This window comes from Eublepharis macularius, chromosome 10 (assembly GCF_028583425.1).
Source record: "Eublepharis macularius isolate TG4126 chromosome 10, MPM_Emac_v1.0, whole genome shotgun sequence".
Lineage (NCBI taxonomy): Eukaryota > Metazoa > Chordata > Lepidosauria > Squamata > Eublepharidae > Eublepharis > Eublepharis macularius.
In genome coordinates, this window is record NC_072799.1 from 28,208,671 (window position 1) to 28,236,471 (window position 27,801).

The window sequence follows — 27,801 nt, forward strand, 5'->3', positions numbered from 1 at the left end:
GAATAAGCTCCTACTATATGATAGCTATGCTTAAGTAAATGTTGTGCCGAAGAAGCCTCGTTATCCTGGTACGTATGGGAATAAAGTATGCAACATCATCTGTATTCAAAAGAGAAGCAATGTTTGTAATGTACCAACATCACAGCTCCCCTTCCTACTATAACTCATTTTATCAAGGAAGGACTGTGACTTCAGGAAGACCAATTAGAGGCTAATTGCTGTAAACATGACCATACTTCACAGTGCAGCTGTGATACCGAATCAATAGAAAATGGCTTTGCTCCACCTCAGTCAATATTCCCTAGGGAGAAAGGTTTAGGGATTCATCCTCTATCCACTCAAGGACTTCTCAATGACTCTAATTAAAAACAACAATAGAAATTCTTCCTCACAAGGCTCTGTTCAACATTTCTCTTGCCTAAGGAGACTCATAAGAGTACTCGAAATAATTTTGTTGTCATTTTTTTCTTTAATTCAGCTTTGGTTTTGAAAATGTCATCCACCAAACTTCAGTAGTAATTCGAGTTTTACAGTGCGATTAATGATCATGGCATTATTGATCTTGCAAAGCCCAGAGGCATTCTCTCGGCACCTCAGGGCTGTGAAGGAATTGAGTGTTGAGCAGGAACAGACCAGAAACACCAGAGGAAAAGTAGGAGGGTTTGACAGGACAAATATCAAAGCTTATGTGTGGCTACTGAGGCCGTTTGGAAGGAAGGAAGGAAGGAAGGAAAATTCCTGCACCTCCTGGAGTTTCCCTGGCTTTTCTCCAATCTTTCTCAAACCTGCTTTGATCCAAAGTTTGGGGTATGATGGCAGTAAAGCCAGGGTGGCTGCTGTGTGGCTGGAAATTCAGGGTTTCCCAGTTCTTACCCAAGCTCAGGGAGGGGGAGTTGTGAGCAGTTGGCCTGGCCTCCGCCATCTTTAATAGCCATTTTTACATGGCTGCTTGTGATATTAAAAATCACCAGGCCTCTGGTTTTAAAATGGCAGCTTGTATTGCAACCAGAGGGCCAACAGCTAACAGTTGCTGAGTCCCACCTGGGGGATCTAGGCATGAATGGAATGCCACATAGGAATGCAGAGTGATTAAGAGGTGATTGGATTTGTAGTCCCCGCCAACCCCATAGGTGTCCAGTGCAACAAAGATCTTACAGAGTCATCCCCGCTTAACACATTCATTCATTAATGAACTGTCCCTTTTGTGCAGTGCTAGGACAAATTTTGCATTTACTTTCACACACCCCCAGCAGGTACCAATCAAGGTAATCAAACCTTTTTGTTGGTCCTGGGAACTAACCATTGGAGTCTTTGTTCTAAAGGCTAGGTGGGTTCTCCCACCTCAGGGCACGTTTTACCAATAAAGGTAGGGCCCTGGCCTTATTCAAATTGTCCACGCTTCCTGACTGCTCCCTTAGGGTCACTTCCCTAAGCCTCTTGCTCCCTTGGCTAAGAACACTGGCATTTGAAGCTCTCCCTCTGCGGACTTCCCTGCTCTTCAGCTAGGTAATCATCACCTTGCAATCCCTTAAATCTATTCCACCTTCACCATTGCTTTTCTTAGGCCTCTTCTGTGTTTGTGTGTGTATGCATTTGCCCCTGGAATGAAAATCACCCTTTAATTAAGATCACTGGCTTTGTGTGTGTATATCCTTGGGAAAGGACTCTGTAAATTATTGGTGATTAGATCCCACGGTTACCAGCCTCTCGCATATCTGTCTTCCTTGCTTGCTAATTCCCCCCACAAATTCTATTTACTAGTAAGGAGACCAATTCAGGTAACAAAGTGGTAGGATTGTCAGGTACCCTTCACCTCCCATTGGGAGGGTGGCGTACCTGGCACGAGGTGGCATCACCACATGCGGCTTTTCCCCAAGTACACAGACATTATTGTTTGCCAACCATGTGCATATTGTTTTTTACCAGGTTTTCTACATATTTACTGGGCCCGCACTTACTCCAACGTTTTCTTTTGTTCCAGGTTTCCAGTGGGGTTATTTATTTTGCGAATTCTGGCACATGAATTTGAAGTGTTCCTGAAGAAACCTCCTGTTTCCCTCACCTGCCTCTCAGTCCCTGCCCAGTTCTTCTTCCGAAACTCTTGCCCTTCCTTCTTCTCATTTCTGTTCAGCTGCAGAAGCCTGCTTGCAACAGCAGATACATGCAATCGCGTATGTGCAAAGTAAAAAAAAAAATTAAAAGAGGGTAGGGCGTTTTTTGTCTATAATGATGAAAGTGCCTGGCCTTCCCTCCAAACCCACTTTTTTTTTTTGGACTGGAGGTTTTCCTGCAACCTCACAACCAAAGGTAAGTACTTGTGGGTACCGCGTGTGGAGGATGAGTTGTTGGGGCAACTCACCAAAACATGGACCTAAAGTGGGGGGGAAGGCAGGAACAACAGGCTGTTCAGAAATGGCCTCTGTCCTCAGTGCAATGTCTTCATCCAAAAAGAATGAAGCAAAAACACCCTCTTTGCATTAGTTGGACTTTAGGATTTAAATTATTCCAAACAGCATGAAGCAGCTATGCCGGAAAACATGTATATCTAGCCATCTACTGCTTTTTTAATCCAAGGAGCTCCAGGGTGTCAGGTCTGACATAAGTTCCTTGTGTGATCTAACCAGAGAGACTCCATTTTAATCCTGTCAGTGTTTTAAGCTCTTCTTTTGCAGGTGACAAGCAGTCCAGTAACAGTTATCTCAAAGAAGAGGAATGTTTTGACTACAGTCTTTCCAGCCTTGGGAAAGTTTCACTCTCTCAGCGTCAAGCCGTTTGTTTTGAGAACTGTGGGGGGAGGATGGGATATGATGGGCTGTGCTACTCTGTACCTTAACCTTTGCCTGTCATTCGTAACAATACACGTGTACCAGCCCAGATATTGCATCTTGGCCAGTGGACTATAATGGTTGTTTATATTCAGTAAAATCTTTTGAAACCAATGGACTCATGTCTAATTGCAAGAGATAGTCTGGATTGCAACTTTTAATAAGCCACAATCTGACACAGGGTACATGGTTTTCTCACCACCACCACCACCACTACCCAGTTTATTTTTACAACAACCCTGTGAGGGAGGTCATGCTAAATGAGAGTAATTGGTGTGAGGTCATTCAGCAAGCTTCATGGCAATTAAAACAGTCTTACCAGTCCTACAATCTAATCACTATACCAGCCTGTCTCCCATTACTGGCACAAGAGTCTGGAGGATGATTGGGAAGTATAAACGATGACCCCCCCCCCCAATGCAGGTTTAGGCCCTTTAACAGCTCAGGATCAGCTACCTCTGCAGCTCAAAGGACTGAGTGGAGAGCTTTTTTGAAGATTTGGTATTTCTAAAAATTAATAAGCACATACAGTCCCTGTGTGGGAGGTCTGGGGGCACTCTTTCCACCACTGACCAGCCCTCCCCCCCCCAATACTCAGCTAAGGCAAGGAGAGTTTTTCTCTCACTCTGCCTTTGCCTCTGGCCTTGGGAGCTCAATATAGTTCCCAGTTAGGGTTGCTCCTCAGAGGGTTTGTTAATTTCATCTTGGCCTCCCATAAGGCTCTGTCAATTTCACCTGTCCAGTCTAAAACTGTGTGGGATCACAACCAGAGGGCAGTGAGGAATGGAAATGGGCTGGAGCTGCCTTCCAGAGCCGGGCTTGGACCTGGAAAGGTTATAATGGGCTGAAATTTTCCTTTTGGCATTTCGCAGCCCCTTTACACAGCTCCAGCCTTTGCCCTGCCCTTACCGGCTACCATTGCATCTCCTGGCATGTGTTCTTTGCATGTAGAAAGACTCTTGGTTTCATGCTGGATGGTAACTTCAACACATCAGCATGCTGCTGACACCACCACCCCATTTCCCCTCACCTGCCTATCCAGCTTCAGTGCAGAACTGGTGGCCCAGTTTGGAAGGTCTCCCACTGTACTGGGAGACCTGGCCCCTCTATTTCCAGTTGCCCTGACAATCCTCCACCCAGCTCCTGATTTTGTGAGATTCCTAGGTCCTCCAAGGATCAGCCAGTCTGTACTCCACAGTGTATCTTTGGACTGTGAGGCCAGTAACTCAAGGGCAGAGCATTTGCTTTGCATACAGAAGGTCCCAAATTCTAATCCCCGACACCTCCTACCAAAAGGATCAGTTCGTAGGCAATGTGAAAGACCTCCCTTGGACCCTGATGAGCTGCTTCCAGTCTAAGTAGACAATACTGATATGGATAGACCAACCATCTGATTCAATATAGGCAGTTTCATGGGTTCATGTGTAGCCACAGTGGAGGCTCAATTCTCACCAACCATCATCTCCAGCCAGGGATGGAGTACCACCAGTAAGTTGAATAGTGGAGAAGGAAGCAGGCAGACAGACCAGCTCAACTCACGGAATTTAAAATACACCTTGTAGTGTTACTTATTTATCACTTATTTAGAAAAAGTTTATGCCACCTCTCCAGGGAGCTGGCCAAGGTGGCTTATAAAAAACAGCCATAAAACATTATAAGTTGTTGATTAAAATCTAGTATTAAAAGCCCAGCCAGAGCATTAAAAACACCAAGCAGCTTAAAATTAGTGTAACTGTTTCTGGGCTAAAAGCACTATAAAATGGTGTTTAAAACCAACTCAATTAACTCCCTGGGTGAAAACATTTTGTCTTAGAGCCTCTGTATACGAGACATCTTACACGAGAACGCTCAAGTGCTCAAGTGCAGGAAACACAATGCTAACTGGGAAGAGTAGTTTAAAAAGCAGAGCCAAAGGCTTTATCAATTTCACTTCTCTACAGAGCTGGCAAAGAGGGCTCCTCAGAGGGTTTGTTAGTTTCCTCTTTGCCTCCTGGAAGGCTCTGTTAGGCAAAGAGAAAATTAATAAACCCTCTGAGGAACATCTTTGCCAGCTCTGTAGAGAGGCGAAATTGACAGAGCCGTTGACTCTGTCTTTTAAAACTACGCTTCTTGGCTAACATTGTGTCTCTCTGCCCTTGAGTGTTCTCATATAAGATGTTTCATGTCAAGAGACTCTTAAGTTCCTGTAAGATAACAAAGTAAGTGCTAGGCAGGCCTCAAGGGGAAAAGCGAGTTGTCACTACTGAAAAGGCCCTGTCTCTGGTTGTTGGTTCAATGACTCAATATGAATTTTGGCAGGTTAGGAGAGGGAGGGCAGGAAGGGATGAGCCCGCGCTAGGCTTTTGTGACCCTTTCTTATATGTCCAGGGTAATGCCGATTACCACCTTGGGGTCATAAAAGAATTTTCTTCCAAGCTAGATTAGCCAGGAATCCTGGAGGGTTTTTTGCTTTCCTCTGGTCATAGAGCAGGGGTTACTGGGAGTGTAAGTGGGACGTAGCTGCATTGTGCAGAGGGTTGGACTAGATGACTACTATATGGACTACTTTTCCTGTCTTCTCCTGCGAGGGAAATGGTGCTTAATATGGCAATAACAGAACACATGATGGGGGAAGGGAGTTACAGCCTAGGATCAGCATAAGGTAGTACATAGACACCTAATTTCCTTAAATGGATCTAAGTCCTCAGGGTCAGATGAATTGCACCCAAGGGTACTAAAAGAACTTGCAGATGTAATTTCTGAGCCTCTGTCCATTATTTTTGAGAATGCTTGGAGATCAGGCGAGGTTCCAGAAGACTGGAGGCAGGCAAATGTTGTCCCCATCTTCAAGAAGGGGAAAAAGGAGGATCCAGGTAACTACCAACCTGTCAGCTTGACATCTATACTTGCAAAAGTCTTAGAACAAATCATCAAACAATCAGTACTTGAGCATTTAGAAAGGATGGCTGTGATTACTAAGAGCCAGCATGGGTTTCTCAAGAACAAGTCATGTCAGCTAACTTTTTTTTTTTTTTGAGAAAATTACTACCTTGCTGGATCAGGGGAATGCTGTAGACATCGTTTATCTAGATTTCAGTAAGGCTTTTGATAAGGTTCCACATAATATCCTTGTCAACAAGTTGGTAAAATGTGGTTTGGATCCTATTACTATTAAATGGATCTGTAACTGGTTGACAGATCGCACCCAAAGAGTGCTAGTTAATGGTTCCTCATCCTCTTGGAGAAGAGTGACAAGTGGAGTTTCTCAGGGATCAGTCCTGGGACCTGTTCTGTTCAACATTTTTATAAATGATTTGGATGAAGGAATAGAGGGAATGCTTATTAAATTTGCAGATGATACTAAATTGGGAGGGGTAGCAAATACAGTCAAAGCCAGTATAACGATACAGGATGGTCTTGACAGGCTGGAAAACTGGGCTAAAACAAATAAAATGAATTTCAACAGAGGTAAATGCAAAGTTCTGCATTTAGGAAGGAAAAATCAAATGCATAATTATAGGATGGAGGAGACTTGTCTTGGCAGTAGTATGTGCAAAAAGGATCTAGGGGTCTTAGTAGACCATACACTGAACATGAGTCAGCAGTGTGATATGGTAGCTAAAAAGGTAACTCTGTATCAACAGAAGCATGGTGTCCAGATCATGAGAAGTGATGGTATCTTCTCTGCTCTGGTTAGACCTCACCTAGAGTATTGTGTTCAGTTTGGGGCACCACAATTTAAGGATATAGACAAGCTGGAATCTGTCCAGAGGAGGGCAACAAAGATGGTGAGAGGTCTAGAGACCAAGTCCTATGAGGAAAAGTTGAAGGAGCTCGGAATGTTTAGCCTGGAGATGACTGAGGTGATATGATAACCATCTTCAAGTACTTGAAGGGCTGTCATATAGAGGATGGCGCAGAATTGTTTTCTGCTGACCCAGAAGGTCAGACTAGAACCAAAGGCTTGAAATTAAATCAAAAGAGCTTTCAGCTAAACATTAGGAAAAACTTCCTGACAGAGCGGTCCCTCAGTGGAACAGGCTTCCTCGGGAGGTGGTGGGCTCTTCTTTGTTGGAGGTTTTTAAGCAGAGGCTAGATGGCCATCTGACAGCAATGCTGATTCTGTGAACCTGGGCAGATCATAAGGGGGAGGGCAGAATGTGTTACATCAGTGCTTAGTTCTCGTGGCCTTCTTACATGCCCAGGGTAATGCTGATCACCACCTTGAGGTCAGGTAGCAATTTTCCACAGACCAGTTTCACTAGGAATCCTGGAGGTGTTTTGCCATCTTCTGGTCATGGAGCAGGGGGTCACTGGGGCAGTCGGGGGTGGGGGGGTTGTGAATTTCCAGCATTGTGCAGGGGGTTGGACTAGATGACCCTAGAGATACCTTCCAACCTTATGATTCTATGACCCTTGGAGATTCCTTCTCGCTCTGTTTCTGTGTTTCTATATGTAAGCCATTTGGGGTCTCCACTGGGGAGAAAGGCCACATATAAGCCAAATAAAAATAAATAAAATAAAAATAATTTTACACACATGAAATGCATGAAGGATAAATTTACCCTTTGTGCATTTTGTATATGAAAAAAAATAAAACAGAAAAGTTTTTTTTTAAGTCAACGACTCTGGCTTAGACCCAACCAGCTTTCCCACTGAGAAAAAGGGGAGGAGAGAGCACCTTTGACAACCCAAAAAGGCTGTATGAGGATCACAGGAAGAAGCCAGGAGGGCTGAGGTGCTCTAGTAAGGAAGAGAACTGGGCACAACTGAGCAGAAAAGCTTGCTGGATCCAATCCCAGTCTGTCAAAAACAATGCCGGAAGAAAGCGAGAGACCATTTAAATGTTTAATATACCAATTTTATTGCTTCATGGGAAATATTTCAACAATGTATAAGGAATGGTTCAGTCTTCATCCAAAGGCAGAAAGACAAGTGTGAGCACCACATACACTTAAAAGTAGTGCATTAGTGAAAGTTTCTTTGTACTGTCAAAACATACACATAACTTCATCATAAATATTGCACAATTCCTCCATACAGTGGTAATATGGTGGTGGTGGTGGTGGTGGTGGTGGAGAGTGCTCTCAAGTCATACTTGACTTATGGCAACCCCTGCTGGGGTTTTCAAGGCAAGGGACTAACAGAGGTGGTTTGCCATTGCCTGCTTTTGCTTAGCAGCCTTGGTCTTTGGAGGTCTCCCATCCAATTAATAACCAAGGCTGACCCTGCTTAGCTTCCAAGATCTGAGTAGATGGGGCTTGTCTGTGTTATCCAGGTCAGGGCACAGCAGTAGTAATGAAAGAAATATACCCTTCCTATTTCTGCCTGAAATTATTTATATATTTGCAAAAGTTCATATACATAGGTTTTGGAGTGCAAGTAATATGATTGGCACTTCTTGAATTATAGTGAGAATATCTACCCATAAAAATGCAGAATCGTAGACATGAATGCTTGAAGCATATTTTCTTCTTGCCAGTTACCTGTGTATGAAAATTGGGCACATTATAGACAGGGGCAAAGGTCCCGTGGTAGAACAAGTGCATTGCATGCTTAAGGCCCCAACGCCAGTAGCCCCTCTCTTTGGTAAAGGTTCTCAGTCAGAAGAGATAGACTACACCCATTCTTGAGATCCTACAGAGTCATTGCTACCAGCCAGATAAGGCAAAACTAGGCTGTATGGACCACAAGAATGAATCCATCCTAAGGCAGTTTATAGGTTCATTTAAAAAAGGCCTGAATGTTCACTTGACAACCTTAATCCATGTCCTTGTTCCAGAGCTCCATGCTCACTCTAATGTCTCTATGGAACCCGAGCAACCTCCCCAATACAGCTTAATAGAGGAGTCAGCCCCATACAAATACACCATTGTAGATGTTTGGTGTTCTTTCCAAAGAAGTGAAAGGGAAATTCCTATGGGAGGAGGAGCCCTGGGGGTACCTCTGAGGTCTCACCACTCCAAGGAACTACTAAAGTGAGTATACAATCCATCAAGCATTGCAGCTCTCCCACGCAACTTCCAGTGGGGAGCCTGGAGATTGTGCATCAGCAGTGTCTTATTTTTGCTGCTATTGTCCACTAACTGTACATTCAACCAAAGTAGAAACTTGGAATTATTAAGCACTATAGGTAAAAAGGTAAAGGTGCAAGCACCAAGTCATTGCTGACCCATGGGGGGACGTCGCATCATGACTTTTTTTGGCAGACTTTTTGTTATGGTGTGGTTTGCCATTGCCTTCCCCAGTCATCTACACTTTACCCCCAGGAAACTGGGTATTCATTTTACCAACCTCGGATGGATGGAAGGCTGAGTCAACCTTGAGCCAGCTACCTGAACCCAGCTTCCACCAGGACATATACTAAATTGTTGGGATTTTAGCATGCTTTTCATTTATTAAAACTGTGGTTCCCATAATAAACTCTTGTACATACTGAAAGAGAAAGATCAAAAGAAGTATGCAGTAAAACTAATTGAGGGTTAATTAGCAGTTGGAATCTTTGCATCATTTATACAAACTTGCTGAAGCAAGTTTTTTTTTAAACTTCTTCTAAAAGAGAAAAACCCTAAACCTATTTTGAAACCTACTTGTATCACAGTGAAATCAAAGCTTGGAACTGCAGCATTTTCTTCTGTAAAAACACCCTTGTTGACCAGTTCATACTTATTTTGGTCTGGATCACAGATCACACGTGCATTTACTGATCTGTACACCACCTGAATTGCATGCAATACCTTCTGTTTCCCGTTTACTACAGTATAGGCACTGTGGGTGATTTTTCAATTAGGGACACGAAAAGCCCACTCCAAAGTCCTGTTTGTGCCAGAACTCAAAGGAAAGTGATGTCTCCATTAGAATGAGCACTGCAGTGTTTGCAGGCGAGGCAGAGCCCCCACGTGTGTCAGAGCTTCCACACCTTTCAGAAGATACAGGATTGTAACAAATGGAGTTGATGGAGCCTCTGTCACCCAACTGCTTAGGGGTTTTTTTCCCCAAATGCTGAGGAAAAGTCTTCCATGTCCCTTTATGGATTTCTAGAGTTCTTCCTTTTTTTTAAAAAAAAAAATCTAGATGTCTTCCAGGATTACATCATTCCAGTTCAATGTCTCCTGCGTAGAGGGTGATCAGCAGTATTGCAGCAAACCCTGTGAGCAAGCCAGCGTTTTGGATCAGGAAAAAGGCTAGATCAGTTTTCCTCCCCGTTACTTTTTCTCTCATCATGTCGTTCATCTCTGGGAACTAGAAAAAGAGAAAACATTCTTAGACAAGCGTTGCCATCTGGTGGTCACACAGCTCTTATTCCATTTCAGGTTTGTTTTTCTCCATGCATCCATTGATTTTCTTTTACAGTACTGTATACAATTTGGTATGGTTCTTAAGCCAGAAGAAAAGCAGTAATTTGGGGTTGTTCTCAGTTTGGATGTTGTATCCAAGTAATCCTTTCACTAAGGAACAAACAACGAAAATGCTGCTACTCGGTTCTAAAATGGTCTTCCCAGTTTAAAAATTCTCTTGTGCAGTCAGCACTGTGCTCTTCTAAAGTTTCCATGCATTATAGTTGTGCAGGAGAACTTCCAAGCCTCACCAATGTAGAAGCAGTGATTGATTGACCTTTTTATCTGGACTGGTCCATTAAGACCAGAGCAAGCTTGGCAGAGGGAGTTGCCATAGGCTGCCTCTGTCCTGCTGTTCGCTTAAGAAGAATAGCTAGCTAGCACTCAGCAATTGAGATTAATTTAGAAATTGCTTGGGAGTGTATAATTAATGTTCCGAATTTACACATTTTATTGTAAAGCACTTTGAGCAGTATGGAAAAGCTATAAAGAAATATAGTAAAGAAATAAATATACAGCTATAGCAAGACGTGCACACTTAAAACCCAGACACACAGAACAAAAAGAAACAAAAACTGCTATAGATGCCACTTCTAATTTGATGGGTGAATGCTTCCACTTACTTGCAGCTAATCACTGTAACAAACTCTCCTTGAAAATTAATTCAAAGACAACAAAGATGCTCCAGCTTCTACCAAGTGCAGACCCACAACATTGCTATGCTTGCTGCTTATGAAGTAGGATCAGGTTCAGAATTTTCTTCTGAAACTTAAATAGTATTAAAATGAGCTTCCTGAAAATGTCTTTCCAATGCAACTGAGATCCTCAGGAAACATGGGGAGAACTTGCAGTTCTGGGCTGAGTTTGTGCCCCCCCCTCAACTCTGCCCCCTGCTGGCTGACTTGAAATCTGTAACATGATCCTTCAAGGCCAGGTAGGCTTACCAACCTCCGGGCAGAATCTGGAGTTCTCCTAGAATTACAACTGAACTCCAGATAATAATAATAACATTCGATTTATACACTGCCCTTCCGGACAACTGACAGGGATCAGTTCCAGTGAAGAAAATGGCAACTTCTGAAGGCAGACTCTGGCATCACATCCCCACTAATCTCTTGCCCTCCCGACTCCAGCCCCCAAATGTCAGGAATTTCTGGAGCTGGAGTTGGAAACCCTAGGCCAGAGGCATGAGCATTTGTATGCAATTAATCCAATCCAGGGTCCAGGAGCTAGAACTTGAGTAAGAACTGTGAACCCAGATGAAGCCAAGCCCCAAAGACAAATGTTCCTGTTATTTTGACCAGACAATGGCGGAAGGTCCAGTCAGTCAGCAGGGTTGATAGTTACAAGTAGGGTTACTTGCCACATAGGGTCATTAACCGGCCAGTTTTCCATTCGGCATGGCAGGTATTGTTCCCATTGTGAAATTAAAGTTAAGGCAACTGGCTTGGCTGTACTGTGCCTTTAAGAGGTATGCCGCACCAGGCTTGTTTCTTCTCTTTAATTTCATTTTTAGCGAGGCTTTTCTGGGCCTCCCAAAGTAGCTTTTCTGATACAGCTGTTCTCTCTGCTTCCCTTTCCCCCTATACTTCATCAGCCAGAAGGAGAGGGACTAGAAGGAAAGCACAAACTGCTACTAAAGGGAGCACTTTATTCTGAGCTTGCTTTTTTCTGTTTGGAAGGAAAGAATAGAGAACTGTTTTTTTAAAAAAAACTGGAATCAGATTTGTTACCGATATCTACTAAAATGCACTCCCAAACCAATTACAACTTTGCTGACAAAGGTACAAAATTGAAAGAGCAAGATGGCCAAAAAGGTAGCAGTCTAAATGTTTTTATTATGTTCATTAATTTAGATTAAATTGAAGATAGCAAATCTAAACCTTTGCATTTATTTTGCTCCCTTTAAAAACATAATATATGTAATATAATTCTTTGTAGAAATAGATTTTCTGATTAGCTAGCAGAAAATATCACTTAGCTTTCAAGCCCATCCTCAACTTTTGAGCCCTGGTCCAAACTATTATGGGGCAGCAACACAGCAGGGTTTCACATGGATGGGAGCATGTAATTGTTCCAAGTGTTAAGAAGCACTGGCAGTGTCAGATGCGCCCAGTTTATCTGCCGTGTGTGCCGATTATACTCTGTATTGTATTTTGGGCCTCTGAGAATATGCAAAGAAATATCAGTGTAGCTGTGTAGCTGTGAATCACTTATCTTTCAGGTGGCTACTTTCACTTTCTCGACTGGCATGGGAAAGTGTCCTTGAAGTGCCGGTCAGAGCCGTATCTCCCTGAGACATGTAATGAGCTCATCCTGGTCTTCCCCTCCGCTACCCCACCCAACCTTCTAGGCCCTGCGCGCCTAAATTCTAACAGTCCTTATCCTAGGACGGGAACCCTGCCCTGTAACTAACATTGCTTTTCCCCTTTACGTCACTTCTGCCAATGCTGCTGTCTGAGTGCACTGATACTGATGGATCTCTAATAAAGAAAGTTTAACGGGACTCTTGTCTTGAAGTGTCTGCAGTGAAGTAACTGGGGATCTAACTGGCAGAGCCTGACAGGCAGCCTGTCCACCTCACCATCAAGCCCACTGCCCACCTTGTGAACATCAAGTAGCCAGAAAAGACAAGTCAATCAAAGGGTCAAGAGAGAGATGAGAGGCTCTGGCTATAGTCCTAAGGACACTTTCCTGGTAGCAAGCCCCCTTTACTAAGTAGGCCTGCTCAGGATTGCTTTAGCCTGCATGGGTTTTTGATTTCTGTGTACCATGGATCTACTTTTTTGGTGCTTTTGTTTCCCAACTTTGCATGGACTTTGAATACTCTGCTGTGGTTTCCATAGCTGTTGTGCAGCCTGGCTTACTTGAGAGATCTGCTCTGCCTGAATCTGGAGTTCTTTGTTACAGGTTCACCAATTATCTTTTGAATCAGCAATTCTCAGCCTTGGCTTTACTCAACCTCAGCTCTTCCAGTCTTAAAACGGATAAACTGAATGTGTTCTAAACGATAAATGATTAATTCCTTAATAAGGGCCGTTTCCAGACGGCTTACCGGTCCCCGGAACGTCGCGCCACATTGCGGGGAAAACGCAAAATATCGTGTTTTCTCGCACGAGTTTTGCACGACGGCGCGCAAAACTCGCGCAAGAAAACGCGATATTTGGCGTTTTCTCCGCAACGTGGTGCGACGTTCCGGGGGCCGGTAAGCCGTCTGGAAATGGCCATGGTGCTGCATACATGTGTGTTATATATGTAAGTAAAAGCATGAACGAAAGTGCTGTCAGGTATTTTGAATTATAATTTGATCAAAGCTGACCCTTGCTGAGTTTTTCTTGCCACAGCTCTAGAACAACGTGGGCTGTCAGAGCCAACTTTGCAGTCCATCTCATCTCCCTTCATCTTGTGCAACAAAAAAACAACAACAAGCAGTCACAAGAGAGCTGAGTTATTTGGACCACATCTTTAGTTAGGGTGGTGAACAGGCCTGGGGAACAGTCCTTTTAATAGAGGCTCAATGTGTAGAAAAGGGCAGCTGACACTTTTCATGGCATGCAGGTAACTAATGTTCCTTTAACAGGGGCTTAATGGGATACAACTTCCAATGTTGTATTGGTGCAACCAGCAATAACTGATGTGCAGTTCAAATAAAGCATGAACAATGAAAAAGAATACAATGCTTTCCTTTCCTGCATTCTGAAATTAAGAACTGAACCTCCTCGCTCTGCAATCTCACTATACATAGTAGAAGAGCAAAAACGTACATGAGGCAACAAGCGACAGAAGGAGGGGCGAAGATAGAAACGAGAGTTCCAATGAATCCTACCTGTTTCTAGACAGAGAAGAACAGGTTGGAATTCAGCAGTAAAGTGGAAAAGCCGGATTCTGAACAGAGCACGCACACACGTGATTTACATATTGTTCAGACAAAGCCGTAATGGATCCAGGCTAGAAAACTGCGAAGACAGAGAATGCTGAGAAGATCACCTTTTCTGCAAAAATGGACCTTAAAACAGGGGTGTAATCATAGGCCAGGACAGAAAGAACGAGTTGAAGTACAGCTTGCTCTTTTCTTTTATGGAAAATGTTCGGAAGAGATGCCAATGGAGTAGCTATTATTTCCATCTCAATATTCCTGCATCATCAGACCCAAAGGAGGGGAAAATCACACCTCAGATTCACAATGTGATGTTGGGTCTCTGTCTCTTCTACTCAGGACTTTCTTACTCTAATTTGAAGATGATTACATCTGTGAGTAAAGTGCACTTGGGTTTTATTCATCATGCTAACTACTTTCTTGGCGCATCTTTCTTCCCCTATCAATTTGCTCTATTTAGTTGTGTTTTATTTCCCCTTAAACTCTTATGCTGTTGTCCACCAATCTATCCATACAAAATACAAACACGTTTTCCCTCCTTGCTTTTTTCAGTGAGAAACTCTACATGCATGTACAAACAAAGCTGGATTAAACCAAACTCTTTGGGGTTTCTTGGAAAGAGCTCCTTCTCTAAGAGTTGGAAGGAAGGACCAGGATGAGAGAGCTCTTTTCCTCTTGTATGTCTACTACTCACTCTTCTAGATCACGCTGGAATTTTAGGTCAAAATCCTGGCTGCTGTTCTCCAAGGCCCCAAGTGGGGAATCTTTAAAAGCAGCTATTTACCCAGTCCTTTTATCTAAAGCTAGCAGGGACTAAACCTAGGACTTTCTGCATGCCAAGCAGATGTCATTCAGGCAGGGACCGATCCCAATCTCAATCCCATGACTCAATCCCACCAGTGAATCACCATACAAGAAAACTGGGGGTATATGTTTAAATTTAGGGCTGCCAGGTCTCGCACTCTGGTGGAGGGAGACCTCTTGCCTGGCAGCATCGGTCACCCCCTGCTGCTCAGTTGAGTCGTGAGAGGGACATGGAGGGGCGGCACAATGTGCCATTTGGAAAGTGCCATTCCAAAACAGTCAAAATTATAAGACAACCCAAAAGAAATACATTTTGTGCTATTGAGGTAGGCTCCATGATTTTCACTGTGATTCTCCCCCTTCCCCAGTGTATTTCCTTAGAATGTAAAACCACCTGCTCCTATGTAAAATAAGATGTTGTAGAACCTCACCATATCTGCTAGGGAAATATACAGGAACATGCCTCCGGCTATGGCAAAGATAACATTTGGTTCAAAGTTGTTTCCCACTATTATACCAAAAGCCAGGCCAACGTAACAGGAGCACGCTGACAGGAAGTTGAAAAACAAGGCCTGCCGCGTGCTCATCCCTGCGTTAAGGAGGATGACGAAATCCCCTGCAAAAGAAAATGTATGTATTTAAAACATTTATAATCCCAACTTTCTCACAGCCACCTAAGACTAAAAGGGTGGAAAGCACCATCAAAAAATATTCACTATTATGCTAAATATTTTCCATAATTTTTTTTCCATCTAAGTCAGTCTGACTATATAGTTTACTAATTATTGATTGATTCAACAATGAGGTTTTGTTCGTGTTGTGTTGGTAACTATATTTTAAATGTTATGTGGTCATTGTATTTTCACAGTCCGTATAACACATAATCTTCAATTTTCTCTTTTTAATTTTTGTTCTCCTTTTCCTTTTGTACCCCTTTATCTGTTTTAAAAATATTCAAAAAATTTTTTACTATTCTTTGGTACAATAGTAATTCAAAATTTCCTAAGAGAATTTAAAGATTTGTAACGTGTGAAACTTGCAAGAAAAACAATTCATTCCCCACCCACACATCCACCCCACATTAAAAGCTATAGAGTATGTTACGGTTTGGAGCAACTCTTCTCTATGTATTTATTTACCATTATTTACTTCCTTTATACCCCACCTTTCTCTCCAGTAGGCACCCAAGGTGGCTTACATAATTCTCCTCTCCTCCATTTCTCACTGCATTAATGTGCGGGCTGAGACGGAGGAACAGATCTTACCCAGTTCATGAGGAAACTCTTCACACAAGATTGCGATAGATGTGCTAATTCCCTGAAGCAGGGAAAGTGTGAAAGAAGCACCGATGGCAAGTCCATCAATGAAGTTATGCAGAGCATCGCTCAAGGTGATCATCCAGGCAATTGTTCCAATCTCAGACAACGAAGGTCCCTTGAAACAGTGACACCAACTGCTTTGGGTTTCTTCTTTCTGTGGGAATAAAAAGGGAAAGATCCTGATTACACAAAGCCTGTGAGAGAGCAGGTTCATTTCTTCCTTATATTTTAGGACATCCTATTGCAGGAAGACAAAAAGTCAGTGCCCCCTCTATCCGCATAGTCCAAACACTGCAGCACACAGAGGACCACCGAGGTAGGGAATTTATCTAAATAGCCTACACAACACTATACGGGAAATATCTGGATCTTTTTTGCTTGTAGTCACCATATTTATTAATTTAGAAAAATATATGCCACCAGTCCATAGACCTGCTCAAGGCATGATGTACTCCGCTGCTCGCATGTTTACTAAGGCTGCAGAAATCTTGTTTGAACAAACAGCTCCAGGAGTCCATCAAGTGTCTTCTTGTTTTTTAGAGAGCTACACATTGTTTATATTATTGTAATTACTAATATTATTGTTATTGCTATTTATTGCTATCTATTGTTATTTATTGCTATCTCAATGTTGTTAATAGATTTTATAATTTCAATAAAATTATATTTTAAAAAAAAGTGCAGGCTCCACGTTCATAGTTGAGCTCTTCATGGGTTCCTTAGCCCGTTAGCTTCAGTGACCACAAGAAAGGAAACGGAGGTTCAAGTCCTTGCTTGGCCACAATATCTCCTGGGTTAGTTTCTATGTCTCAGCACAGCATTCCTCCGAGGATTGTTGTGAGAACAAAAGCCACTTTTTCTCTGTTTTCTTTCATGCATTTACAGTTTGTGCTTCCTTCTGGACAAAGTATACAGGGCTATTTGAATCCATCCTATTTAGATTTTTGTAGTTCCACACTAATGTAAGCATTCTTTCTTATTTATTTGTTTGTTTACTCATGCATACCCTGCCTTCCTCCTCTATGCAGATCCATTAGCATACATCCTTCTCCTCTCCTCCATTTTATCCTCACAACAACCCTGTGAGGTAGGTTAGACTGCAAGTGTGTGACTAGCCCAAGATCACCCAGCAAGTTTCCACAGCAGAGTAGAGATTTGAACCTGGGTCCCCCAGATCCTAGTCCAACACTGGCTCGTCTGACTGCAAGGAGAGCCATTGTATCAGACAAGATTGTGAAAATTAAATTATCTGCAAATCATCAAAAGAACATTAGAGGAAAATGCTACTCAAACAAGCAAAATTTCCAGCCTTGTTAAATGAATGAGTGAATGAGCAGTATCATGAAAAAAGCACTGAGTTGTATCTCCATTGCCTGATTCTTATCTTTGGCCTAACAGGCTTGATTATCCGGTGGCTGCATTCAAAAAACCAAGTCACGGAATCTTCAGCCAAGTCGTTATTACTCCAGTAAAAGTTGATAACACTTTGGTTGAGTGATACCGACATAATCACAAACCGCTACTGGCAGCCTCAGCTGGAGTACAGTAAAAGTGAGAGTGATGCTTATGAGAACTGGAAAGAAGCACTGATAAAAGCTGGTAGCTCTGCCACACAGTCCTCCCACACAAATTATGTATTGGATTGTGAGAAAGAAATAGATATGTATTTGCAACTGTCTATATTCTCCGTATACCAGAGTTGTTAACAGAGGCAGCACTGGAATGTATCAACTCTGGTTTTTAGTTTTAAGACTGTAGAATTACTCTAAAAGGTAGAGAAAAACAAAATCCTACATTGTCCTGTAAAAGTATATTGGTGCTGTAACAACGTGCCTAGATAAAATGCCTGGCCTCTGTGGCTTTGTAGATATTAAACAAGCTAAACAGCATTACTTTGGAGAGGCATTTCATATATGATGGCCAGCATGGGGAGGGGGAACAGGTTTGGGTGGATTGGCCATTAAGGTCACCAGGAAAAGTCCTAGTGGGCTGATGGCCTGAGGGGCTGCCTCCTTGTTGGATCCATCCCAGCCCCAAGTGAGGGGCGGCCCTCACACCATGAGAGCTAGGTGAGAGCGGACGATGCAAGCTGACAGCCTGAGCCCCACGGGCAGGCGCAAGTAGCTGCTGCTGCAAGCAGGCAGCTCAAGCCCCCCTGGGAACTTCCTCTTCTTCCGTTCCCCCTCAGTCAGGGGTATGGTTGTTGTGGGCAGGACAAGGGACAGGGCCATTTCCAGGACTGTTTGCTTCCCAGTCCACCCCTGGAATAGGTATACGTTACTGGGGCCCAGGTGGCCATTACCGTGATATGATCTATTTATGATATTCATCTTTTGTGACTTTTGGGTTTCAAGTTTACAACCTGCTTGGAAAAATTATGCTTGAGCCCCAAGCATAATTTTTCCAAGCATAATGGAAGCTTGAAACATGCAAGCAAATGAGACATAACTTCTAGTCGTTTAATACTTGTACTGGTCTGGGGATTTCTTTATGCACTTTTATGCTCTGGCTGGGTTTTAATGGTTCTGTTTTATGGTTTTAGCTTGTTTTATTTTCTGAGTCACCTTCAGTAGGTCTTTAAAGACGCAGCTTATGTATGTTTTAAGTATTAAGTCAGCAACTGTCCCTTTTATCCCTCTGACTTGTTGAATGCATGTTGTGATTCTTGCCCCCAAAAGACCGATAAGAGAGATAAGTCCAGTACAACAGCCCCAAGCATTCAGTGAGTGTGTGGGAAGAGTGGGCAGTGAGCATGCTGGCCTCACCCCCTGCCTGCATGAGATCACCTGGTCATTTGCAGGGGCAACTGCATAGAGGGAGTGGCTGAGCGAACTCCCCCACCCTGTGATCAACAACATTTTGAAAGTAGCCTCATTGATCATAAGGAGAAAGAATACACATGACCACTACCTCCACACAGTCACAATCTGCAGATGACCAAGTGTTTGCGCAGAGACAGGGTGTGGGGCTGGTATATTCGTGGTCGCCAGGGCTCATTTGGAGGGGGAACGCACTGGAACAGCGTTCCAGCAGCTCTGAAAAGAGATCACGTGGGTTTTGACCCTGCCCACGTGATTCCTTTTCCTCAACACTGCCTCCCTGCTGCCCTCCTCTTTAGTAGCAGGAAGCGGAGGCAGCAGCCGGGCTGCTGGGGCTATCTTTGTAAAGGAGGGTAAGCTGCTTTGATTTCACTTGCTTTACTTTCATTCGTGACTCCTGAGTGAGTGAGTGAGTGAGTGAGTGAGTGAGTGAGTGAGTGAGTGAGTGAGTGAGTGAGTGAGTGCCTGCCTGCCTGCCTGCCTGCCTGCCTGCCTGCCTGCCTGCCTGCCTGCCTGCCTGCCTGCTGGTGTAAAGGAGGGCAAGCTGCTTTGATATCACTTGCTTTAGTTTCATTTGTGACTCTTGAGTGAGTGAATGACTGCCTGTAAGCCAGGCTGCTGGGGCTGGTTTTCTAAAGGAGGGTACGCTGCTTTGATTTCATTGGCTTTATTTTCATTTTTGACTCCTGAGTGCATGAGAGAGTGTGCGTGGACTAGAGGGGGAGGGGGGGGTAGAGGGAGAAAGAATGTGTGTGTGTGTGTGGACTGGAGGGAGAGAGTGGGGGTGGTATAGAGAGAGAGAGAAATCAATCCACAGATCATAAATACAAATATCCACAGATCTCGAATTCATTTCATCTGAGGTTCAGCTCTACTGCTTCGGTTATCTGCCTAGCATGCCATTTTCCTTCTTGAGTTGCCCAGGAGATACAGTTGAGGTCTGAACTGTGTTAGAAAGCTCTGTGCTGGCCTAGCAAGTACACAAGGTGGCCATTTAGAGAGGATTGTAGAGTTAAGTGACTTACAGTGCAATTTTAAGCAGTTACTGCAGTCTAAGCCCATTGAAGGGACCTCTCCCTCAGTTTGATCTTTGCCACTGCAAGGACAGGGTTGTTCCTTAGTGTGTACTACACTGTGTAGTGACTTTTTTCTTCTGAGGTTATTTTTTGTCATCTTTTGATTGTTATCTGTTGACTGTCATCTTCCAGAAGGGCCCTAGGAATACATATCTGTATTCCTCTGGAGAGAGAAAAAGGGCACTCTGGAGGGTGATAAAGCCTCCCCCAGTGATGTCAGGGGGTGTGGCATAAGCAAATCAGTTATACCAATGACACACTTCTGGTGATGGCTAGGGTTGTGGCATATGCTAATAGGTTATGCTAATGAGTTATGCTAATGAGTTTCTGCAGTTCTTTTTCTACGAAATGAGGCTCGCTCTCCCTCTGTGCTCATTCAGTGAGCCTTTGGGGCTGTCATCTCTACCAGGCTATAGTGTCCTTCTTTTTTATCTTAAACAGAAATCCTAAACTTGCTTCCTAGGGCAGAAACTCCATTGATTTCATTAGGACTTATTCCTGAGTAAATGAAGTTAGGCTAGCACTGCACAAACACTTGCTTATGACCACTGCACTCATAACCAAAAGCTTCTAAATGGGTCAGCAATCACACCATCGCCTGGCTTTTGAACCAATTTTCAAGACTCTAATGTCGGCCAACTGGATTGCAACAATTGCAATATAAGGAGTCTTTTCTCTGGTGGCTCCAGGTCTGTTTGGCATTTTTTTTTAAACGCTGATACATTAACTTTCTGGCAAACTGCATTACGTGCCAGAAGAGTGTTTTGAGAACTGTACTGGATTGTTGAATAGAATAAGACCAAATTCCAGCAGCTTCATTCTCATGATGAGAATCTTCTTCAGGCCAAAACAGGAACCTGTACTGCTCTTACTGAAGATGTTCAGGGTACAGCCTCAAGAATGAGAAACCTAAAAAAATGAGCAGCTGGCCGTGTCCAAGGAAGCGTGCAGCAATATACTCCTTTAAAGCATGGTTTTGATTCTGGGCCTTTGCTCTGAGCCAGATTAATCAGGCAATTCAGCATGACTTCATTAGTAGACTAACTCCCTCCAAAAATTCAGTGTCAAAGTGGTGGGGATTATAGGAACATCCCATGTTCTCCCTGTAATCCAGAGCAGCATCCTTGAGCATCAATAGCCCTTCCTAGATGCCATTCAGATTGGAGGAGTGCCTGAACTCTTCAAGGGCCAGCTATTCTGGGTAATATAAAAGCTGCTAATCACATTCAAAGTGGGTAAGTGAAGAATAGCGGAGGAGTCAGCGAGACGATTCCGACCACTTGCAGTGCCATCAGAAAGACCCACCTGTATAGATGCTCCAGGCAATCTACTTTTCATTCATAAGGTTTTTATTCCACACGACAGCCCCCCTAAACGTGCAGCCCCTGCCTGCCAGCAATCCATGACCTCCGCGATGGATTATACGCTTGCATTCATGGAGCAAGAACGTTTCAACGGAAATCCCAGCTATAGCTGTGGCAGCAAGGTCTTTTGAGCATTGCTGCATGCAACTGGCATCTCACCTACATGGGGCCTGAAGCACTTCACGTTAAAAAGAAAAAAGAAAAGTGCTCTGGTATCTATATATATTTCCAAAAGATAACATTGCAATTTACAAAAATTAGTTTTCCACATTCGGTTTTCCTTACTTGGCTCCTGGATATTTCTGATATCTTAAAACCACATAATACTTAAAGGAGACAGAATTCTAGGAAGGAAATAATAGCATCTGAGTAGCTTTCAAAGTGGGTCATAAAACCACACTTGTTACAGAAGCCAGGCATGTGAGCGATACTGAAATATCCAGAGGAGCAGGTTTAAACAAACCTGACAGAATGGGAGTGCCTATGCTTCAAAAAAAAATACAGCATGCCAATTTTCTCATCGAAGTGACGATTCGAAACTTCACACACACACAGAGCAATCCTAAGCGTGTCTACTCAAAACTAAATCCTATTGAGTTCAATAGGACTTAATCCCAGGTTAGTGTGTTTAAGACGGCAGCCTCAGTATCTTATTTATTAGTTGTATGTTCAGTTTCTAGCTGGGCTCCTTTTTAACCACTCTGACCATTAAGTGCCACAAAAGATCCCTGTAAGAATTTGCTAAAAGACAGAGCTTCTTTCTCCAGTGAAGCAAAATCCCTTTCCTTTTCTTTTTTTGAGGGCACGGGGGGGAGCTAATCTTTTTTTTTTTTAACTTATCCTTACTGTCTGTGTAAGCTGTGAATTTTGTGCAAACATGACAACAAGTTTTAAGGCTGACATTCAGTCTGAGTGGGATGTCAATATACCTGATAAGTGACATTTCATTCATCCAGTCAGTTCTAGCCACTTTTAAAAAGGGGGAGGGGAGAGGAGGCCTACAGTCCCCATAAATAAACATAATTGCTGCCCATAAATCTCAGGATCAGTTGGGAGACACTACCGGGGAGTGTCCAGAACAATGCATTGGTGGCCTTGTGGTAAGCTACCTGAGGTATTTTTCTCTCACACTGCTCTACCCACCAAGCAGCCCATTGGCTCCTCTTGAACTGGCCTGACTAAATACTTCTGAGTCATGCCTGTGCCTTTGCCAACAGACTGTGGCCCTGTATGACTCCATAGTTGCTATGAACCCCTGCCTCTCTGTTCTGTCATTTTTATCCCATACTTCCTTTGAGCAGCCCAGGATGGCATACCTAATCCTCCCTTCCAACTTTACAACAAACATCTGGTCAACCAACATGTCAGATATCTTAAGAATTGCCAACTTAGGGTACCTGACAGCCCCCCTGTCAGATAGCTTAGAATTACCAATTCCTGGAGATCTGCAGGAATGAAGCTTGAGGAGGCAGGGTTTGGGGCAGGGAACTCATAATGTCATAGAGTCCATCCTCCAAAGCAACCATTTTCTCCAAGGGAACTGATCTCAGGAGTCTGGAGATCAGTTGCAATTCTGGAAGGACTCCAGTCCCTATCTGGAGCTTGGAAGCCCTATAGTTTATGTTGACAGGGAACGATGGGCCCAATGTAACCCTTCCTTCCAGAGGAAGGATTTCAACGCAGGTTTCCATAGTCCTATCCTGATCCTATAAATAATAATAATAACACTGTGCTAAGTTATATACCACTCACCTAGACAGATTAGTGCCCCTCTCAGAGCACTGAACAAAATCAGTGTTGTTATTATCCCCACAATACAGCTGGGGAGCTGGGGCTGAGAGGAGGGGCTTACCCAAGGCCATCTGCTGAGCTCATGGCAGTCACAGGAGTCAAACCAACAGAGTGCTGATTTGGAGCCCAGCCACTTAACCACTATGCTACAGCAACTATGGGTTTTCCTGCTTGTCTGCCACCCTTCTTAACTACCTATCTGTTCTCCTACCTGCAGTTTCACTTCATCCTTCTTTCAATTCATCAAGAGTATTACCTCATGCACTTCATGCACAATCCCTGATATCCTGTCAAACCACATATCTCAAGTGACTCTCGCTGTCAGGGAGAGTCCTTATTTGAACACAGTGATTTGAGAGCACTGTGTGTTCCTTGTTACCTCTGTAAAACCCCAGATGCTTACTATATGTTCTACTGGATACGGCAACATTCTCATAGTGCTGGAATGAACTCACTGAAATTGATTTTAAAACTGATAACAAAAACAATGGCTCACATTCTCCCCTCCGCCCACTCTTTCCCAGGTAACACAGACTGATGAGACTCATTAATACGCACAAAACAATAGTCATACCTGACCAGAGACCACACTGAGGCGGTCGAAATTCAGGGTCCCATTAGCCTCAGCTATAGCTGGGTTTGCATAACACATAGCTGTTCCATTAGTGGGTTTGAAGGGGTTGGGTGGAAGAGGAAGATTTTGGGGAGCTTTCAGTTCTTCAGGGTCAGAGTGGCCATGGCCCATCTAAAGAAAACCAAATGGAAGAGTGTAAGAAACAAAAAAAAATTAGGTGGAGCAAAAGTTGCCCAAATATATTATAATAGAAAGAAATCTGTTGGTTATTTTAGTTGAGATGTAAATCCACAAGACTGGCCTTGGCAGCATTGACTGAGCATCCAAGGTCTCCATAATGCTATAACAATTATTGGTTTGGCACCTCCATGGAAGGCATCCACTTTTCCATCTACTGATGCCAGCTGATTTATTTTCAAAGACAATGACGCATCTTAGACATGACCATGAATTGGCATTGCATGAGCAAACCTTGCCCCTCATATGCTACAACTCTCTCTCCCTTTCTATGTACAGCCAAATCATTGTTTCCTGTCACCTGCAAAATAGCAATCACGTTCCAAACCAGAATGGTAAACCAGGGATTGACTGAAGTTTGCAATTCTGGTGTTGAGGGCAGGCACAAACCACAGTTTGCCCATTTGAATACAAAGGCAAACAATGATTCACCTATAGGCTCAGAATGGCCATTAAGGCCACTGGGAAAAGTCCAGGTGGACCAATGGCTAGGGATCTGCCCCTGCTGGGGCCACCTTGCCCCTCAAATGAGGGGCAGGTGCCATCCATTACAAGCCAGCCCTGCGAGGGAAGCCCTCAGGGAAGGAGAGTCTTGTCTGCCATTGGTCATACAGCATGGTGAGGGACAGGACAAGCCCAGCCAATCTCCCTCTCTCCTGGAGTGCGGCGCCAAACAGACTGAGGCAGGGCCCTTTTCCACTGCTGGTTTTTCCTCCCAGCCCATTCCTGATTGCCTTGATAAAAAGAGGGATAGAATCGCAGCATGCAAGAGAAAGATGGAAAGGGAGACAGAGTGTGCAACTCTGCGCCTCAGTTATGTAATGCCAAACTGTGGTTCGGCAACACATGTAAACTGAGACACTGTTTAAGATTTAGGTACTGGATTAAGACAGTAAAATATTGTTGCTCCTTCTAATTATTATTTATTTGGTTTTTATCTTGCCCTCCCTCCAGGGACCTCAGGGCAGGATACATGGGTTTCTTCCACCTCCTCCGCCTTTTCTGTTTTCACAAGAACCCTGTGAGGTAGGGTGGGTTGAGAGAGAATGAAGCTGAGCCCCTCTCCCCGCTGCTAACATTTCCACAAGCACCAGGGTGTGATTTTTGCCAATTCCCCCTCCCCCCATGTTGTTCCTGGTGGTCCCCCATCCCCCAGGAGCAGCATTTAGGGAGGGAATTTTTGACTGCAGCACGAGTGGGGAGGTGAGGAAGTCACAATCTGCCGATGGAAACCCTTCAATCATAGTAATATTCATCAGGATCCAAGCCAGTGACTGGCGCACCATCACCTAGCAAGCTTCAGGGCTGAATGGGAATCTCAAGCAGGGCCCTAGTCTGCATGATTGAAATAGTATTAAGCAACATTATTAAAAATAGAGTAACAACCCGTTTAAACCCAGGCTCAGTATTTAAACCTAAAATTTTCTACAATTAAAAAGATACTGAGAGCCGGTGGGGTGCAGTGGTTAGAGTGTCGGGACTTGGATCTGGGAGATCCAGGTTCAAATCCGTACTCTGCCATGGAAGCTTGCTGGGTGACTTTGGGCCAGTCACACACTCTCAGCCCAACCTACCTCACAGGGTTGTTGTGACAATAAAATGGAGGAGAGGAGAATGATGTAAACTGCTTGGGGTCCCCATAAGGAAGAAAGGCAGGGTATAAAAGATGTAAATAAATATAAAAACAAGATGATTTTTAACAATGAAATGCTTGCACAAATCAATACCTCGTTGCCTTTCATGCCCTGCTACCTACTCACCTGGCTATAAGTCTTCAGTATCATTTTAAGAATTCTTTCCACAAAGAAGAGAATGTAGAATCCACCAAACACAGCCACAGCTTTTTCAATGTAGTTGTCTATTTTGGGATCAAATCCGAATGCCTAGGAAGAAAATAGTTCTTTTAAAATGAATCACCACATTTGGCTTACATATATTGGCATAAACTGGTTGCCTGTGGAATAAAAGGGTTGGATCCAGCCAGCTTTTTCATTCAATCTTCCCCCCCTGCCCCTCCTTTTTACAACCTCCATCCCACATGACATTTGTCCATGCTGCACCTATGATCTCCAACCTAGCCTTTTTGTTGGTCAAAGAGAGCCCCCCTCCTCCCTTTTTCATCAGCGGAAAAGCTGGTTGGATCCAACCCCATGTTCCCAGCTCTTCCACTGTCCCTTATCAGCTTTTTTTTCCTTCTTACCTCTGGTATAAGCTGAAAAATTGCATTGGAAAAGAGTGTTCCAATGGCCAATCCTACAAAGTAGGTTAAAATCTTGGGAAAATATGGCTTCCTTAAAAGAGGAGTTAAAACCAATCCAAGAAGTGATGCAAAGTTGATAATAGTCACGGCGAGGAAACCATAGCCCCAAACTGTGAGGGAAAAAACAAAAATATGGTAGAAACACTGTAGAAGTTAAAAGACAGAAGTACTGGGGGTGTCTTTTGAGAGTAACTTGTCTGGCAAGGAAAAAAAAATCTCTTTGTTGAAGAGCTGCAGTTGGGTCCGAAAATTAAGGAAATATTAAGGTCAGGCCAGGATAAGAAAATTATGTTTGTGCCAAATACTTTAAAATCTGCTGACTGGGAAAGAAAAATTCCAACTCTTCTCCCATCTCAGAATAGTAGCATTTATTTGGGCAATTAACTTAGAAACAGTGTATCATAAACCATGATATATGTTAACCTGTGGGGGAAATGTAGTACATGATTCTGGAGGAAGGATGGCATTTGTTTCTAAGGTAACTTTCTAAATTTTCATGCTAAAGCCATAGAGCTTCACATGATGTGCTAAATTAAAAAATCAACCATTATCTTTCCACAACTCAAAATTCTGCCTAAGGACAAGCAAAAGAAATATGACTATAGCAGAAGAATTGTGACCAAACAAATAAAAAATTGTTGTGACAACCTTGACTGAAAACCCAGAAGCTCAGGGTAACACTTGATATGACTGAGGGGTTCATATAAAATGGGTGGATGGGTGTCTTTTTCTTGTTCAGCAAAAACAAAGCACATGGTCAAGGAAAACTAAACCCTGTCTGCCTTCTTCACTTCATCTTGCTGTACTCCCTTTCTTTCCACACTTTTTCTTCCATGCCACTCTGGGAGGATACAAGGTAGACTGTAGAGAAAGGGCCTTCCATCTTGAATCCAGGTGGCAGTTATATAGGTGCAGCAGACAATGGCAGGCATGCCATGCCTGCTGCCAGTGAACTAGCTCTACCAGACACCCACTGAGAACATCCACACACTCACCTCATTCTGCTATCAAAAGAAAGCAGAGTTTTGTGTTATCAGAATACTAACAGTTTTTCCATGTCTCCAGATAACCTCTCCCAGAGGTTTCACACAGGGTGTTCAAGTTAGAGCCATAGTACAAGTGCCAAGGAGGTTAGCACCAAACCTCCAGGATCACTTTCTGGTATCTACCATTCAGATGCAAATAGAACCACTAGAGTGCAGTGCCCTCAGTACCCATCCTAGCCAGCTGGTGCAGATAGTCAAAAGGTGCCGAGAGGTTTAGGAGGACAACTGGCCACGTACTCCTCCACCACCATCCCAGTGAAGGTCATCCATTAGAGTGACCAGACTGGTTCAGTTCAAAAATCCATTCAGGAATTGGATTGAAATGGGCATAAATAATCCAGCTTATTCAACGGTAGCTACCAATTATTATCTTTGATAACAAAAGTCCTGTGTCCAGCCAGGTAGTCCTATTCATGGAATGTTAAAAAAAAGCAACCATGCACACATTTTGCGCTGGAAGGAGAAGCAACCTTTGAACAGCTTCTGTCAAGCA

At 43.5% G+C, this 27,801-nt stretch overlaps 1 protein-coding gene across 2 annotated transcripts in view; it reads right to left on the reverse strand.

Moving 5' to 3' along the window:
* Positions 1–7,643: 7,643 nt before the first annotated feature.
* Positions 7,644–27,801, reverse strand: part of SLC39A8 (solute carrier family 39 member 8) — a 31,425-nt gene continuing 11,267 nt past the window's right edge. For both annotated transcript variants that reach the window (XM_054990517.1, XM_054990516.1), the window contains 6 exons: positions 26,203–26,372; positions 25,763–25,885; positions 23,766–23,936; positions 16,088–16,295; positions 15,254–15,438; positions 7,644–10,046 (listed from right to left, as the gene is read on the reverse strand). In XM_054990517.1, the coding sequence (XP_054846492.1) occupies positions 9,897–10,046; positions 15,254–15,438; positions 16,088–16,295; positions 23,766–23,936; positions 25,763–25,885; positions 26,203–26,372 (1,007 nt within the window). In that variant the 3' untranslated portion in view covers positions 7,644–9,896. The remainder of the gene's footprint in view (positions 10,047–15,253; positions 15,439–16,087; positions 16,296–23,765; positions 23,937–25,762; positions 25,886–26,202; positions 26,373–27,801) is intronic.